General features: G+C 44.0%; 4 protein-coding genes across 4 annotated transcripts in view; all 4 read right to left on the bottom strand.

Annotated features, from left to right (window-relative positions):
- Positions 1-311: 311 nt before the first annotated feature.
- Positions 312-4766, bottom strand: LOC310819309 (schwannomin-interacting protein 1). Its single transcript, XM_083690552.1, has 7 exons — positions 4565-4766; positions 3741-3944; positions 2991-3121; positions 2818-2905; positions 2331-2444; positions 1970-2087; positions 312-1647 (listed from the first exon to the last, which is right to left on the bottom strand). Exons 2-7 carry the CDS (start codon positions 3936-3938, stop codon positions 1553-1555), a joined length of 744 nt encoding a protein of 247 aa, XP_083546678.1. The 5' UTR covers positions 3939-3944; positions 4565-4766; the 3' UTR covers positions 312-1552.
- Positions 4767-5615: 849 nt separating this feature from the next.
- LOC310821705 (uncharacterized protein) lies at positions 5616-9271 on the bottom strand (the record flags this gene model as incomplete). Its single annotated transcript, XM_083693853.1, has 8 exons — positions 9232-9271; positions 8097-8312; positions 7688-7826; positions 7440-7579; positions 7225-7277; positions 6996-7120; positions 6081-6398; positions 5616-5942 (listed from the first exon to the last, which is right to left on the bottom strand). Exons 1-8 carry the CDS (start codon positions 9258-9260, stop codon positions 5616-5618), a joined length of 1347 nt encoding a protein of 448 aa, XP_083549979.1. The 5' UTR covers positions 9261-9271.
- Positions 9272-10825: 1554 nt separating this feature from the next.
- med31 (mediator complex subunit 31) lies at positions 10826-12292 on the bottom strand. The gene is made up of 4 exons (XM_083688507.1): positions 12125-12292; positions 11750-11824; positions 11551-11647; positions 10826-11353 (listed from the first exon to the last, which is right to left on the bottom strand). The coding sequence occupies exons 1-4, from the start codon at positions 12144-12146 to the stop codon at positions 11140-11142; spliced, it is 408 nt and encodes a 135-aa protein (XP_083544633.1). The 5' UTR covers positions 12147-12292; the 3' UTR covers positions 10826-11139.
- A 1281-nt stretch (positions 12293-13573) lies between these two features.
- Positions 13574-16701, bottom strand: part of slc13a5a (solute carrier family 13 member 5a) — a gene marked incomplete at its 5' end in the record, with an annotated part of 8227 nt that continues 5099 nt past the window's right edge. Inside the window, 5 exons of the mRNA XM_083665523.1 lie at positions 13574-14241; positions 14473-14610; positions 15421-15582; positions 15690-15811; positions 15991-16100. Of these exons, the coding sequence (XP_083521649.1) occupies positions 14098-14241; positions 14473-14610; positions 15421-15582; positions 15690-15811; positions 15991-16100 (676 nt within the window). The 3' untranslated portion in view covers positions 13574-14097. The remainder of the gene's footprint in view (positions 14242-14472; positions 14611-15420; positions 15583-15689; positions 15812-15990; positions 16101-16701) is intronic.

Here is a 16701-nt window from a genome sequence, read left to right on the forward strand (position 1 = left end):
GGAAGGTACACACTGATACTCTCTCAGACACACACAGTCACAGACACAGACACAGACACAGACACACACACACACACACACACACACACACACACACAAATACACTTATCTTCTATAAACACAATCATAAGGTCATATTGAGAAAAAGGTATGATGTATGATCACACTCCAATAAATGCTTCGCATATACTGTGCATGTAGTCTCTCCCTACACCTGTGGGTACCTGGTTAGGTTTGAGTCTGGCAAGAGAGACTAGGCAAGTTCTAGTGAAGACAAACACAGCAACTGAACATGATGTTTAATAACCGTACAAAGTTTATTGAATGCAAAATGATTAAAAAAGGTCAATACTGAAAAAAAAATACTTCAAAGTCAAATGCACTCCAGAGCCCTCGTTCCAGTGGCTCTCTGTCCCCTATCACAGTTCATACTTCCATCACACAACAATACACACGATTATGTGAGAGTAAAGTTTTTATATTTATTTATTTATATATTTTTAATTGCTATAATTGCTGAATAAGGCACAATCGGTCATAACGAACGGATGGAATAGCAGCTTCTTGGTTGCCTATGTCATTATGTCCTAGGTCATTATGGCCGTAAACCACCTGAGTGAGTGTTCTATGGGAACACCTCCTATCATAAATTGCTTTTATATCCTTCCTTTCCTACCACTCTGCACCAAAGTATCGGGATCAGCAAACAAACACCATGTCAAGTTCCAGCGGCTGGTTTTACAGGAACTACAATACTACTGCTACTACCACTACTTATATCAGCAACTCTGAGACTTTTCTTACACACATTGTAAGTGGACAATACCCTTGAATTGACAAACAAAAATCCAAAATATTATTAGAGGACAGCCTGTATAAACAATTCCATAGCTTGTCTTATATAATGTTGCAAGTGGACAATTCCCTAATACATCAGTAAGTCAAGGATTCAGAACAGTAACACAATAAAACTTGTGAAAAGGTGGCATCCCTCATTTGTACGTAAATGATATAACTCACTGAGTGGTGGGCCAGACTACTGTATGTCTACATGAAAGTGCTTCCACTGACACCTCCCATGATTAACAGAGCTTCCTCCTACGCACAGGCCGTCAAGGAGTCATAGATATTATTACAGATGTTATAACAACATCATAGATGGCTTAAAACCCTATTTCCGATTTGAAATCATTTTCGTTAAGTGCACATACAAACTTCAACACAGATCCTAATACAGTACTCTCTCCATTGATGATTATGAAGATTATGCGGACCAACGTACGGATCCCGAAGAGCGAGAAAAGCAATATCCAGTATAGTATGGATAATGTGATGCTGATGCACATTCATTTCCATCAGTGTTCATCCTCATTTCTCTGTGCGGTCAGAATCACATCTGAACCACTAAGCTTGCGCTGTGACAGTCTCATAGGGGCATTTCCTGGACAGTGGAGGCATCACCTTCTGTATTGCTGGTCACAATCACTTCCTCTCCCTCCTGGTCCCCTGTCGATTGCAGTTATGTCATATCCTGGTCACCTGTCTTTCAGGGTTATGTCAGATCCTGTACATCCAGGAGCATGGCGTCCTGTTTGGTCTTCAGTTGGTCCCTAATCAACAGATGACCCACCAACTCTGAGCTTAGGTCTGGGAGGGGACACACACAATATGGTGAATACAGGTCAATGACTACATAAGTTACGTTTACACACCAAGAATTGAGTACACTACCATAGAGTGTGTGTGTGTGTGTGTGTGTGTGTGTGTATGCGAGAGAGAGAGAGAGAGAGAGAGAGAGAGAGAGAGAGAGGGTGTGTGTGTGTGTGTGTGTGTGTGTGTGTGTGTGTGTGTGTGTGTGTGTGTGTGTGTTTGTGTGTGTGTGTATGCGTGTGTGTATCCCACACTTCATCTTAAAATAAAAGGCTCCCATGTAATAATGCAGTATGAAGGTTGATAACTATGCACTGACCATGTATGTTCTGGCTGAGGGAGGTCCTGAGCGAGTCTAGCTGCTGCAGTGAACAGGTCTGCATGTCACAGTGCTCCAGGTGCTTCCTCTGGGAGACAACGTTACTGCAGGCGAGATGCTGACACACACACACACACACACACACACACACACACACACACACACACACACACACACACACACACACACACACACACACACACACACAATTACAGATGATAAACTATTAGAAATAGTTTGTTACACAAAATCAATACACTCACTATCTCCCTCTCTGTTCATCCATCCCCTATGTCTATCTCTCCATCACTCCTTGCTCTCCATTCCTCTCAAAATCCCTCCATCCCCTCATATGTCTCACCTCCGTCTCTTTCTGTTCGGCCAACAGCTTGTCTCGGAGAGCGCTTAGTGTGGCCCTCACCTCCAACTTCAATCCAGAGGGACGGTAACCATGGCTACCTGATCCTATAGAACCCTAACAAACCGGAAATCCAACAATGTTTTGGCAAGGGTACAGACAGACACACATATATTTATTACCAGATGGCCATACTTGAACAAACAACGGTAATGATCTCAGTGGAACTAGAGCGAGAATATGAGCCATTTAGTTTAGGTAAAGCTAAGGTTTATGGTAATCGGGTTAGTGATAAAAATCATATTTGTGTTTTTTCTCATGTACATGGGTTATGCTGTAATAAAATGAGCTGGGTTTAAAATGTAGTGACACTCAGTAGTGACCCCCTGTTGCAATATGAACTCCTAATGAGGGAAATCAATGTAAAAGAAAACAAAACTAGGAGAGATGAGTGGCAATGCATCACAGTAACAGACAGAAAGAGGCTAACCTCTTTGCTAGCTCCATCCTCATCATCATCTTCTTCACTTTCACTGTTGTTGATGAAGCACAACTGTAGATTTTTGTGGTTGGGGAATCTGTAACACAACACGGATCTGAATCGCAACATTTGTCATTGTGATTTAACATTTTTGAAAAATGAGTTCTCGCTGTTGTCATTACCGAGATGTGATGACCGTGACCCGACATCTTCCCATGTCCTCCCCATCCTCCCAGTCTTCCCTCCGCAGCCCACCCTGCCTCTCCTCCGCCCTCCACTCTGACACGCTCCTCAGCTCTGTCCCGGTCACAATCTGAAGGAGAAGAACAGAGGGAGGGATCAGGGATGAGAAAAGATGATGGGAGGGAAGGGTGGAGACATGTGGTGGCGGGGGAGCATAGAATGCAACTAAGGGTGTCATTAAACACATGACTCTGCAGTCATATTCAAACAGACAAACTCAGCTTTAAAGCGAGGGTGTTATTTGTTAAGAAACATCTGTGTGTTCATTTGACATATTGTATCATCCTCCTGAGAGAGGCTTTTATCAGACACCAAGCTAGTGTAGCGGTTGGCTAAGATATTGTCTCATAATCACTGGCTAGACGGGCTAGACAGCAGTGGCCCACCATGTCAGCGCATGAGAATCCTGAGCCACATCCGAAAACAGACTCTACTCTCTCAGTGTTAGCAGATGTGGGAATCAGATATGTGCTATATATATATGGTGAAAGCTGTAGAAGGTCTATGGGTTGGTTTTTGGAGTGGGAACTGCTCTTAGCCTGTTGGTGCATTAGAATTGTAACATGAAAAAGCCAGCAGCACATACTCCTATACAGAAGGGCAAGGGGTGCATCCCCAAGACATTCAAATATGGACAGGCAGTCAATCATGCATCCAGGACCAGCTCAATCTCCCATGTGAACTCTGACCTTTGCCCTTTCCCTTCTCTCTTCCTCTTGTTTCTCCAGCTCGGCTATCCGCAGACTCAGGTCTTCCCAGTGCATGATGGGTAGGTCCTGGTCATCCTTGGAATCCACAGTCTGATGATGTTTCACAGCTCCCTCCTCTTCCTCCGTATCATCACTCTCCTTCTCCTCCCCTGTCTCTTTCTCCGTCTCCCCATCCATCCTTCCCTTTGTTACAGGGGGAAAAGAGAGAGGGAGGTCGAGGAGGGAATATGTATATAAAACATTTAATAATTATGTTAATGAACTTTCATTCAACAGTTAAGAAAAGTGAGTCACATAAGCGATATGTTCGATAATAAATGGTTGGTTTAGTTTCCATTCATCCATTATTGTTATCATAAATACTATTATCAAATAAATATTTGGCTATTAATAGTTTATTCTTCATTATTATCTATTGCAACAGATTGCAACAGTCTAAATTGTCATGTGCACATATGCATGTTGTCGGAGTCAATGGGTTCCGAAAAAAAGTTGGGAAACACAAGGCCTTATATGCAGCCTATTTGATAAAGTAGGACTTAATATACAGTTTATCTTTTCCCATCAACTGAATACTCAGTCAAGTCATAGTGTGATTTAAAAGTTTGACACTTCATAAAAGACTCGCTGTGTCGGAATGCCAAACTATTGCACTGGAATCTGTTATGTTCTGGAACACGGCCAGAAACGAATACAAAGTATCTAATTGATATGACACACACACACACACACACACCGACAGCAATTTCTTGTTGTTGGATTTTGAGGGGGGCGGGTGACAAGCCTATACTTTGTTTACTTACCTATTCCAAATCGTGAACAGCTCCCGACATCACGGTCTCCCTCCCATTACTGTCTCTTCAATTTAAAACTTGCCGGACTGTTGATAGCATGGTATCGCTTTAAATAGCCTACTATAACTCTATTAACTTCAGATTAAACTCTTCCTTTTAGGTTAAGGAAACACCCTGCCTTCTCCTGCAGGCTACCCCTTCCCTTTCCTCCAACCCCCCTCTTTCCTCTGCGCCCGTTCCCACAGCTTTTAACCTCTACCTACTTCTGCTTCGGAGCAAAGATACAACCCCTCTTCCTTCATAATAATGTGCGTCCACACTAGTCCTCTGTGGCTATCCCGTTTACAAGGCGATGCCTCGAATTCCATGAATGTTTGAAATGACAAGCGCAATCTATTTCAGAATAAAAAATATCGGGTGTGGCCTTGCATTTCGATCTGCAAACAATGTAAAGGAGGGTTATAAGAAAGGGTTAAGAATGTACTCTTAGGTGTCCAATTTCACAATTTTTGGAGATGACGACTCAAACCAGATGGGAAAACCCGGTGGGAGATACGCAGTAGATTGCCTGACAGTCCCTGGCAACATTTAGTTTTAAATACATTCTGATCTCTTGCACAAAACTACAGGTGGGCTACGATTTGGTTCTATTCAGGCCTACGTATGATCATGACATATTTCCAATAAGAATGTCATAGCGTCTGTCAGTTTGTGTTGAGCAAAAAGTGTTCTCTCTTGGAGCCAACATTAAGGGCACATTGATTTATTCACTTTTATTAATGGCATGAAAATAAATGTTAAACCCATTATGGAGTGTATTGTTACAAACAACTCAAGAAAATGCATTTGAGTAATAGCAGAAAAGAAGTGTAAGAAAACAGAGATTGTGTTTGTTACATTAGGCCATTATTACCCAAAGGCCCTTTGGATAAAAACAGTACGCATTTACATGATTGCATAGAGCACATATTGTCAAAAGATACATTTCAGGAATAAAGCATTCCATCCATTTCACTCCATTCATCTATATAGCTCAGATCCCCCCCCCCCCCCACCCATTTCATTCACCAGTCTGCAAATCCCGCTCTTCCCACTGGGTGTCGCTGACGAGCCGATAGTTCAGTAGCCGATAGTGCTGTGGGTGAATCTGTCTCTGTCTCCACACCTCTTCATAAAGACTCTGAGTAACAGATGGCAGAGAGGTGAACCTCCCACTGCTTGCTAAAGTCCGGTAGTAGCCCCATTGTTCTCCATCCATCTTAAGCATGTGTTTGAGCTGCACCCCCTTCTCGGCCTTCCTCTCCATCTCTCTCCGAGTCTCCTCCTCCATTTCAGCCTGTGTCGGCAGGGCAACGGAACCCTCTAGGACCGCCAGAGCAAACTGGACCTGAGGGAGAGGAGTGAGAGAGAGAGAGGAGAGGAGATGTACTGTCAGTAGCATAGTAAACAGAGAGGGTCAGAGAGAGATAATGTAATGTGTATATACAGTATCACACAACAACGATTTGTCAACCATCTTACTTACCTGGCAGTGGAAATGGGGGAAGGGGCAGATGATCTTACAGATGCCTATGATAAAGAGCGAGGAGAAGGCAGGAGGCATCAGAAACCTGTAGAGGGGGGTTACCAGGTGCTCCTGGATCTTCAGGCCCAACCGGGCCGGGTCAAGGAAGGGGTAGCTGAAGTTGTAGCCCGTGCAGAGCAGCAGGACCTGGGCTTGGGCCACGCCCCCATCCTGGAACTGGAGGGAGCCGTCCTCCTTAACCCCCACCACGGGAGCTGCCTGTCGGAGCGCCAGGGGCAGAGGGTAGGTCAGGGTGGGCTTACCATGGCTCAGGATCACCTGGGGAAAAGATGGACAGGAGTGAGGACTCATCTCATTCAACTCTATGTATCCTGGTTAGCCTTGTGGAGATTTTTGATTCTATTCATGGTCGGAGAGACCTGGGGATATCAAAACCAATTGAGAGGAATTATTTACATCTAAAATGCAGCACAGGAGTTGCTTATAAAGGGCAATATGTTATTGGTACATACATTTTTTGACTTTTACATTAATGATATACTATAGCCATTGATTTGTGAAGAATATAACGTAGAAATGCCTCATGAGCTAAGATCAACTGCCTTACCCCATCAGATACCCAAATATAAGCTTGTTTTACTTGTTGATTGTAAAACAAACACTGTATAGCTTCAAAACATGGTGAAAATTCAAATTTTGGATGGTCATCTCATGGATGGTCAGTCCTTGCATCCATAGGTCTGTCTGTTTACCAAAAAAATGGCGGGGAGCCCACTTTATTATTGTTTGAATTACAGATTGCACCTTTAATGAACCTTTTTTTTTAGAGAGTGGTCTTTCCTCAGCCATTGAAAGGTACAGTAGGTGTGTTTGAGAGAACAAAGGAAGAGAGGATAAGGTAGGCAGGGTACTCACCTGGGCGTTGGCTGTAGCCAGCTCTATGGAGATGTCCAGTCCAGAGGCCCCTGCACCCAGGACCACCACAGACTGACCAGAGAAGGCCTCTGGGTGCCGGTATGAATGACTGTGCATCACTGTGCCTGTATCAATCGAGAGAGAGAGAGGGGGATTGAGTGAGATACAAGTTCAGAGAGAGAGATATGGAGAGAGACGGTATAGGATAAAGGTATACACAGGTCTGCACCTTTAAAGTGCTCTAGCCCAGGGATGGTGGGGATGTGGGGGTCGGAGTAGTGCCTACATGGGAGGACAGAGACAGGAAGATAAGGGGCAAGGTATAAAACACAGGGGTCATGTAGACCTATAACTAAAACTGTCTTGCGTGAATTAAGATAACACCACATTGGGACGAGGAAATTATTAGATCGATTTGTGAATACCTCCGTATGTACGTCTTACCCACTACAAATGAAAACAGAGTCAAATGTCTCTGTTTTCTGGACTCCTGTCTTGTCACGTGAGGTCACCTTCCATGTCACTGGCCCCGCCTTCTCAGTCTCTATGGAGACAGGGTTCACCTCTTCCACCACTGTGCTGAACTAACAGAGAAGGCAGTCCAGGTTATTCATGAGTCAAGCGTTTCACAAGACAAAAGCAGTATAGTGCTCCCTGTATGTGAATATATGGTGTATAGACAATATACCAACCCTGATGTGTGGCGTGATGCAGTAGCTCTTACAGTACATCTCCAGGTACCGTAGCACTTCCTGGTGAGGCAGGAAGGAAGGCAGCTGGGAGTCAAAGGAGAAGTCAGGGAACATCATCACCTCCTTGGGCAGGTTGGTCCTGCAGGGGAAGGGGAGGTTAGAAGGTTAGACGCAAATAACAAGACTAGGGTTGTGTTCAGTTGAACAAACCGTAGAAACAAAAAATAAGCAGAGGAGTTCAGGTAGTAGACCTGGCCTCCTTTTCCAAATGTGGTTGTCCATTCACTGCCTACAGAGTGTGACCCAGGGAGAGAGAGAGAAAGAGAGAGAGAGAGAGAGAGAGAGAGAGAGAGAGAGAGAGAGAGAGAGACAGACAGAGACATGCACACAGGTGAGAGAGTTTCTGTACCTTAGGTTTCTGTACATGCTGCTGTGAATGGGCAGCCCGTTGTCATATCTACCGGTCCGTTCCTCATAGAACCAGGTTCCACCGACATGTTCTGTGAGCTCGTAGACAACAGGCGGGTCGAAGGTGTCGGGGCGTGACAGGATATGGCGTGCGGCACACAGACCAGCAGCTCCAGCCCCTACCACCGCCACTTGTAGTCGGCGCATCCTCAGAGACCTACCAGAGGGTACCACAGACAGAAGGACAGTTGGTGAAGATATAACAGGGTGGAAACATTCACACCCACAATCCCAAACAGATTTGGATTACCTCCAAAGAAAAGTACTGTCTTTACCTGAACAGGCACAAAAGTATTTGAGCAGGGCAATTTATAAACTGGAATATAATACACTGACTATAATGTATCTGACAGCCAGAGCAACTAGCACTGTGTCGACAAAACTGACTGTTGACACATTAACAGACAACAGACAGGAGTGACATTGAAATGCACTGTAAGCACTGACATTGAAATAGACAATAACACAGACACACACTACAACAATACTGACCCTGTCACACACTGCCTTATGTTGTGTACGGTGACAAAGAGACAGCACTGAGCTGGAGAATGTACACAATATAAACATTAGTGTGTTTAAGGTGGGTGGGAGGGTACTAGTGGGATGTTTGAAAGTAGGCTACAATTAGGCTGACAAAACCAGAATTACGACACACATAGGTGAAGCCAATTATATGTTAAGCAGGGTAGGAGGTAAGAATAGAGAGACAAATGCATAATTTCATAAAGAGCAGAGGACTAGAAAAAGACAAAATCCTTACACTAAATCCATCACTGCTGCACAGCCCGGAGTCCTTTTCAAAACACTCACAGTGGACTTTGGTAAACTAAACATTAGACATTACCTAAAGAACACCACGTGACAGTGCAGCATAGGTGGCAATTTGAAACGATTGGCCATGCAACATGCAGAGCTGTCACAAACACACCTTTTCTCTCCCTGACACACACAGAGAAAAAGTTACTGTAGATCTGATCATTGCTGTATGCCTCTCCAAGTTCATTGAAACGTATTTGTATTTCATTTAGGCGAACACAGTTGCGTAACACACGACTTGAGCAGTATGGAATTACCGGGAAATTAAACCCCCCACTGCCGACATTTCTCATCTCCGACCGTGCAACGCCCAGCGAGAACGTTGCGTTGTCTTCCGCGTTTCAAACTCAAAATGTCGTAGTCATAGCGCCATCTTCGTAAGGGATTGACAATTACAATTCTGTAATTTCACTTCACTGCCATGCATCTGTCAAAAAACGGATATCACCGACCATTATAAGCGCTACACGCGTGACCACAGAACAAGTTGCGTTCTTCAGTTGTTGTTTTGAGGTATTTTTGCCTCAAGTTCCCTCTTCAGCAAATAAATCCATGTTCAATTGCAGATTGACTTGGCCACTGTAGAACTTTCCACTTTTTGGCCCTGAAAAACTCCAATATGTTTAGGCTCTTTTAGGTACTTTTTTAGCAAACTGTAATCTGGCCATCCGGTTTCTGTTGCTAACTAGTGGTTTACACCTACATCTTAACAGTCCCTCCTAAAGACCGCTTCACCCTCACTACCCCCCCTATACTAACCCTAACCCCAACCCCAGAGACCTCTTCACCCCCGCTACCCCCCTGTACAAGTTCTCTCCTGCTAATAAAATAAATTAAAATAAATAATAATAATAAAAAAAAGAAAAAAGAAATAGCCTACTGGCATTACGACTGCCAATGGCCCCTGGTGTGAGCATTGATTACTTTGTCTTATGATGACTGTTGGATAGATGATTGACTTACTTAAACAAATGTATTGTTGTAAGTCGCTTTGCATAAAGGCGTCTGCTAAATGCCATAAATGTAAATGAAGCCTCTATAGTTCTTCTGGTGAAGTCTTCTGCAGATGGTAGTCTCTGACACATTCATGCCTACCTCTTGGAGAGTGTTCTGTGGGACAGTTGTTTTGGGGGATTTTCTTAATTATGGTGAGCATTCTTTGGCCATCCACTGTTGAAGTCTTCCTTGGCCTACCAGGCCGTTTCTGATTCTTTAGCTCACCAGTGTTTTTCTTCTTTTGGATGATGTTCCAATTTGTTGTTGTTTTTATGTTTATGATAGTTTCTTTGTGATTTCTCAGCTCAATAATGGCTTCCTTGACTTGCAGTGACAACTCTTTGGTTGTCATGTTGACAGACACCAATAGCAGATTCCAGAGGAAAACGTAAAGGCTAGAATCAATACCAGATATTGAACGCTCTCTCCCAAATTATGTGACAGAACACATCTGACTAACCAGAAACGCCTGCCAATTTTCCAATACTACTACCATTTCTAAATGGTGAAACCAATCTGAAAAAAGAGAAATTAAAGCTGAGAATCTCTACTTTAACCTCATAGTAATTGTTTGATTATAAAGCTAAAAGAAGACAACATGCTTCCTCTTTTAAATACTTATGGGAGAGCACTGTATATGACCTTGGTTCCAATACGTGTCTGGTCTTATATCCTTATTAAACTAGTATGATGATCCCTCCCTGCGGCCACACTCTTCCCTGGAATGATGAGTGAACTCAACTAGATAAGTGAACTACAGACAGCTAATTTCCCAAGTTGTTGTATATGAAATATCGACACAAAACAAGCATTCTTACAAAAAACATTTTATTACAGTTAGAAACAAGAGAGAGATCATGTCCTATAATGGTCTACATTAAATCTCCATGATCCATACTGTGAAATATTAAACAGAGGCAAAAAGAAAAAAGATAAGATGTCCACTCCAGTCCAGATGGTTGTAGCCATGCCCTCATCATGTGCATTTTAAACCACACCAGTTCTCTTTCTCACACATATACCGTCTCTATATACCCCCACTATACATAAGTATAGTACACACACACACACACACACACACACACACACACACACACACACACACACACACACACACACACACACACACACACACACACGCACAGACGCACACACACACACACACTCTCTCATTTGGTTGTTGCATTTCCATGAGGAGGCTGTTGCTGCTGCTGCTGTTGCTGTTCTGCCAGGGCCTGCTGCAGGCGGGTGCGTTTGCGAGAGTAGTGCTGCCAGTGAAGCAGCTGCTGCTCGTCAATGAATTTGGCACACTGGGCATTCACCAGCTCCTTCCGGAAGTGCTCATACTGCAGCAGCTCCAGCATGTGTAGGCAGTGGGGGTACCTGCAAGGCAAGAGAAGGTACCACATCAACTGTAATAAATACACTACTTTGGCTGTTACAATAAGAAAGGAAAGGTATGTCATTTACGTCGGAAACCCCTTACTATTGAATAGATATCACTAACTCATTACACACACAAACAATACTGTAAATAACTAGCAAGTCAACAATAATCATCAATCTATCAGTAGCCTTACTTGAGGAATTTGGCATACTCTGGCTCCTTCCAGTAGAGTAAGTACTTCAGGTAGTTGACAAAGGGTTTCTCTCGCAGGTAGCCCCTCTGAGCCAAAACTGTGGGGTCACAGAAAAACAGACAATGTCACACACAGAATAGCTGCAGGTACAGACTGAAGTGACAGTTGAGGAATAGTGTTCCACTGCCTTGGTACTCACAGTTGAGGTAATTCGGATTGGCCAAGCATTGGATGAACTCCAGTTCCGATTGAAAGCGGTTCCTCGCCTGCTCCTCTGTAAAGTTGAATAGACATACTTAGTCTGTATTTAAGTTTGAAAGACAGCTCACAGTTAAATTAAATAGATAGCAGCAGGACCCAATGGTTTAAAACATCAGGTTGGATCACGTTGGATTGTGGAATTACGCTGGACAGACATATCATAAGGCATATCAAGACAACGCGGTATTATTTAGCTTACATCTTTATATATCGAATTATATTTATCGGTCCTACAGTTAATGGTAGCGTTAGGTAATGTCCAGTCAAATCGCTAGCTAGCTAGCTATCAGTTAATGTAATTATGGCTTCAAACCTGTTTCCATGACGCCTGCCATTAGCGGTCTGGGGATTATCCAGAGCAAATTAACAGTCGCTTATTCTGTACAAAAACAAAATAGTATCTTGCAATTGTAATTGTGTGTATGTAACAATTATTTGACAAGTAAATACTGAAAATCATCAACAATCAGCTGTCGCCATATTTGCCGCAAACAGCTTCAACTAACCTGTTACCGTCAGGGCCACATGGTTTACGTCGGTTTACGACAGCTGTCAAATCGGGGACTAGACAAATTCAACCACAAGAGGGAAGCATTCTCCAAACATTGTACACTACAATTTGCATTATTTTTTTAATTGAAGTTTTGATATTATAGAATATGACAGTGAAACTGTAGAATAACCACACACCCCTTTGAACTTGTCTTCCTACTGTAAGAGTAAGTTTATGGTTTACCATAACATCGACTGAGATTAAAGGAGGCCCATATATAGTCACTGAACTTTGCTGGTGTAGGCCTTAACCTAATTTTCTGTAGATTTTTCCTGCCTGGGTATCAGGGCTCAGTGTCCTTCGAATTTGAGGTATCATCTTTTTTAATTAATTTATTTTATTTCCCCACACCTCCATGAAGACTATCCTATATACTGTATATCCATAGTTTAATACCCCCTACTTTATCTTAATCTTGTAGATGCAATTTAAAGCATTTTGAGGCAGAGAGAAAAGTGATATAATCCATTCCAATGAAATTAATCACTCATTTGTTCTTTTGAGTAAAGGCCTAGAGACCAGTTTATACGGTAGGTTGACTAAATCAAGCCCTGGGGGTTTCAGTACAAGGCAGGAGGTCTGTTTTGGCCGGTCTTTGTTCTCATGGGTGAGTGAATAGATAACAGTGATGTCTCTTTTGGCCACAAGCAGTTAGTGGACTTTATCCCACAGCGTGGAAAAGGGGGAAAGGTGGGGAGGAGAACGTGTCTGTGGAGGAATAAGCACATGGACATTTAAACTGACTGACTGCCTAAAATACCTCATTGTATTCGCTTCATAGGGTGGCGGAGGGAGGGGGGGAGGGAGAGAGGGAGAGGGAGGGAGAGAGAGAGAGGGGGGGGGGAGGGAGAGAGAGAGAGAGAGTGAGAGAGAGAGAGAAAGAGGGGGGGGAGGGAGGGAGGGAGAGAGTGAGGGAGGGAGGGAGGGGGGGAGAGAGAGAGAGGGGGGGGGAGGGAGGGAGGGAGAGAGAGAGAGAGATAAAATGTGTTTCTGTAGGATTGTGCCCACATTTTCCTTTCACTATTATTGTGTTGTCCTTGACTAACTTTAAACGTTCTTACTCAGTTGCATAATTGCTGTCAACAAATTCCTATTGAAATGAGACTTATGTCTGTACATAAAAGTGCATAGAGTGAAATCAGACATTGTTAGTGCTCATAAAGCTCCAGATAACAACAATAACATGCACACCTCAGAAATCAAGGCTTTAATAACACAACTATCAAAAATACAGTATGCAAAACATGTAAAACTAAGACTTACAAAATAAGTGTCAGTCATTTGCATATACTGTGTCTTGATATTAAATAATTTGGTCAAAGGACACAGATCTATATAGCTGTATTACAAAATGTTTTGTGCAAGTAAATTATCAGCCCCCTTTCAATCACACTGTCATTGCATGTGATATGCTGTAGGTAAGAACTAAGCCTAAACTCTGTATCCCCAGACCAGTGTTCACAGTGAGACCAGTCTCTGGCCAGCCCTCAAGTGTCCTAACAAGGCCCTAGTACTGATGGAGGATGAGATAGGGATCTTCTCTGTGATTCATCCCTCCTATCCACTCACCCCAAAAAGCAGTGGTAGTGGTAATGTTGCAGGACAAAGGTGAAAATGGTTGATGGGTTTTTGGTAGATCTGTCCCTCTCATCACCCTCTTCACAAAGATGGCAGTGGTGGTATTGGAGGATAGTGATGAGGTGGGGGGGTTTGGATGTGTTCCCCGGCCCCCCTCACCCCCCTGTGGTCATGGCAGCAGCAGTGGTGTTGGCCCAGATGGGGAAGGTGTCCAGGTTGAACATGGCTCGGCCCCAGCTGTTGATGGCTAGAGTGATGCACAGGATCCCAATGATGTTCATCACCACGCCTGTCTTAGCCTACAGGGAGCGGACAGGGTTGGCGATGCAGGATTAAAGTTCATGTATGACCAACCACAAAACAGCCTCCTTGCGCCTCCTCCGCTTCCTAGATAGGAGGCGCCTCCTCCTCCCTTCATAGATTTGACTTAATACATTTTCACAAATGTTCAAATATATTCATGTTGTTTATGTCTACTGAGAGCACAGTGACAGCAGCTATGGTAATGTAGGTCAGAGGTGAGGGCTCACCATGTCAGACACCTTCAGATATCCGTAGGAGAAGACGATGGCGTTAGGGGGCGTGGCCACAGGCAGCATGAAGGCAAAGGAGGCACTGAGGGTGCAGGGGACCATCACATACAGAGGGTTCACCCCTATGGACTGGGACTGCAACAGGATACACACAGGTTATTGGCATGTACACCCAACAAACACATTATGACAAACACAGATGCAGAAACACAAATTGTTATACACAGTATTACACACCAAGATGCACTAGCAGTGTAATCCAACATGGGAATAAGAAAGGATGAATGTGTGTGTGTGTGTGTGTGTGTGTGTGTGTGTGTGTGTGTGTGTGTGTGTGTGTGTGTGTGTGTGTGTGTGTGTGTGTGTCTTGGCTGGGTTATCAAAGCCTCTCTGAATGCCAGTTCTCTGAATGAACAAGGCTCTACACACACTACACACAGTGCTGCCACAGTCTCACTGGCTGGCCTCTAATATGACCTATTAGTGTAAATAACCCTTCTCCCTCTCTCTCTCTCTCTCTCTCTCTCTCTCTATCTATCTTTCTCCCTCTCTCTCTCTCTCTCTATCTATCTATCTTTCTCTCTCTCTCTCTCTGCCTGCCTGTCAGTCTGCTCTCTCCCTGTTTGCTTATCTGTCTTTCACTCCTGTATTCTATTTCTTTCTCTCTTTCTGTCTTTCTTTTGGTTTCCTCTGAGACCCTTCAGTAGTAAGGCTCGTTCAGATCTCCCATTGACCAACTCTATACAGCACATACAGTACCAGCTTTATCAAGTGGTAACTTTACCCCAGGCCTGAAATGAACCCCCGGTCCCTGAGCCTAGATGGCCTCTTTTAGCTGTGGACGTGTCTTACTGTTACTCAGGAAAAGGAGCATAGCATTTACAGCAATGTGTGTGTGTGTGTGTGTATGTGTGTGTGTGTGTGTGTGTGTGTGTGTGTGTGTACCATGGAGGCAAGGATCGGCAGAAAGAGTGTTGCCGTGGCAACGTTGCTGGCACACTCAGTGAAGGTGGCGATGAGGAGACAGAGGATGATGGCAATGGCCCATGGAGGGATGGACTGGAGAGGAGTCATCTGATTACCCAGCCACAGCGACAGCCCAGAGACCTACACACACACACACACACACACACACACACACACACACACGATTACATAAAGTCACACATACAGGAAACATGCTGGATTACATCGACACACACATACACACACACCTCGCTACCCTTGGCCAGGGCGAAGCCTCCTCCCAGTAGCAGTACAATGCTCCAGGGCATCTTCATATGGGTCACCTGCCAGGTGAGCAGTGCAGGGGTGGGGCCGCGTGTGGGCTGGGGCTCTGAGGGATAGCACACCTGTCAATCATATCTCTCGTCTTACACAGATTAATGTTGTGCGTGTGTGTGTGCGTGTGTGTGTGCGTGCGTGCGTGCGTGTGTGTATGTGCGTGTGTGTGTGTGTGTGTGTGCGTGTGTGTGTGTGTGCGTGTGTGTGTGTGTGTGTGTGTGTGTGTATCACCTGTGTCGAAGCTCTTTTTTCTCCAAAAGCAGAGGTAGTGGGGGGGCTCAGAGGGCAAGACAAACAGCAATATGGCCACAAACACCGCCACCGTGGCATCAGTCACAAACCTGCAGACATAGAAAGGTTGGTAAGGCGTGATAAGGGATAGGTGTTTTCCACAGAGTTAATGAGAGAAAGTAGGCACTTGTAAGCTTGGGGTCATGTTAGGATGAAGCCAACCTCTACGATACTTGGTCCTCTGTGGCTCAGTTGGTAGAGCATGGCGCTAACAACGCTAAGGTTGTAGTTTGATTCCCGCTGTGACCGTATATACTGAAAAATGTATCATGTAACATGTAAATACTCAATGTAAGTCACTTTGGATAAAAGCGTCAGCTAAATGGCATATTTTATATTAGTACTTCTTTACACAAATTTTAAAGAATTGCCCAATAACAGTAGAGTACTTAGAACTGAGAAAGAGAGAGAAGGAGAGAGGATAGGGAGAACACTTTATTACTGGATTTTCTTTTTCATCTCCTTATGCTTTATAGAATGCTAGTGTGCCCTGAGGTCCACACGGTGAAATACGCAGAGAGAGAAATCTGGGGATTTGTGTGAGAGGACATAGAGTTGAGTTAACAAAAATAACAAACAAAAGAATCCCCCCAAGGTGACCTGAAAATCTGTTCAAATCAACTCCACCACTCCATGGTGGTTTCCATGGTG

The sequence above is a fragment of the Argentina silus genome (genome assembly GCF_951799395.1).
Source record: "Argentina silus genome assembly, chromosome: 2".
Classification (NCBI taxonomy): Eukaryota; Metazoa; Chordata; class Actinopteri; order Argentiniformes; family Argentinidae; genus Argentina; species Argentina silus.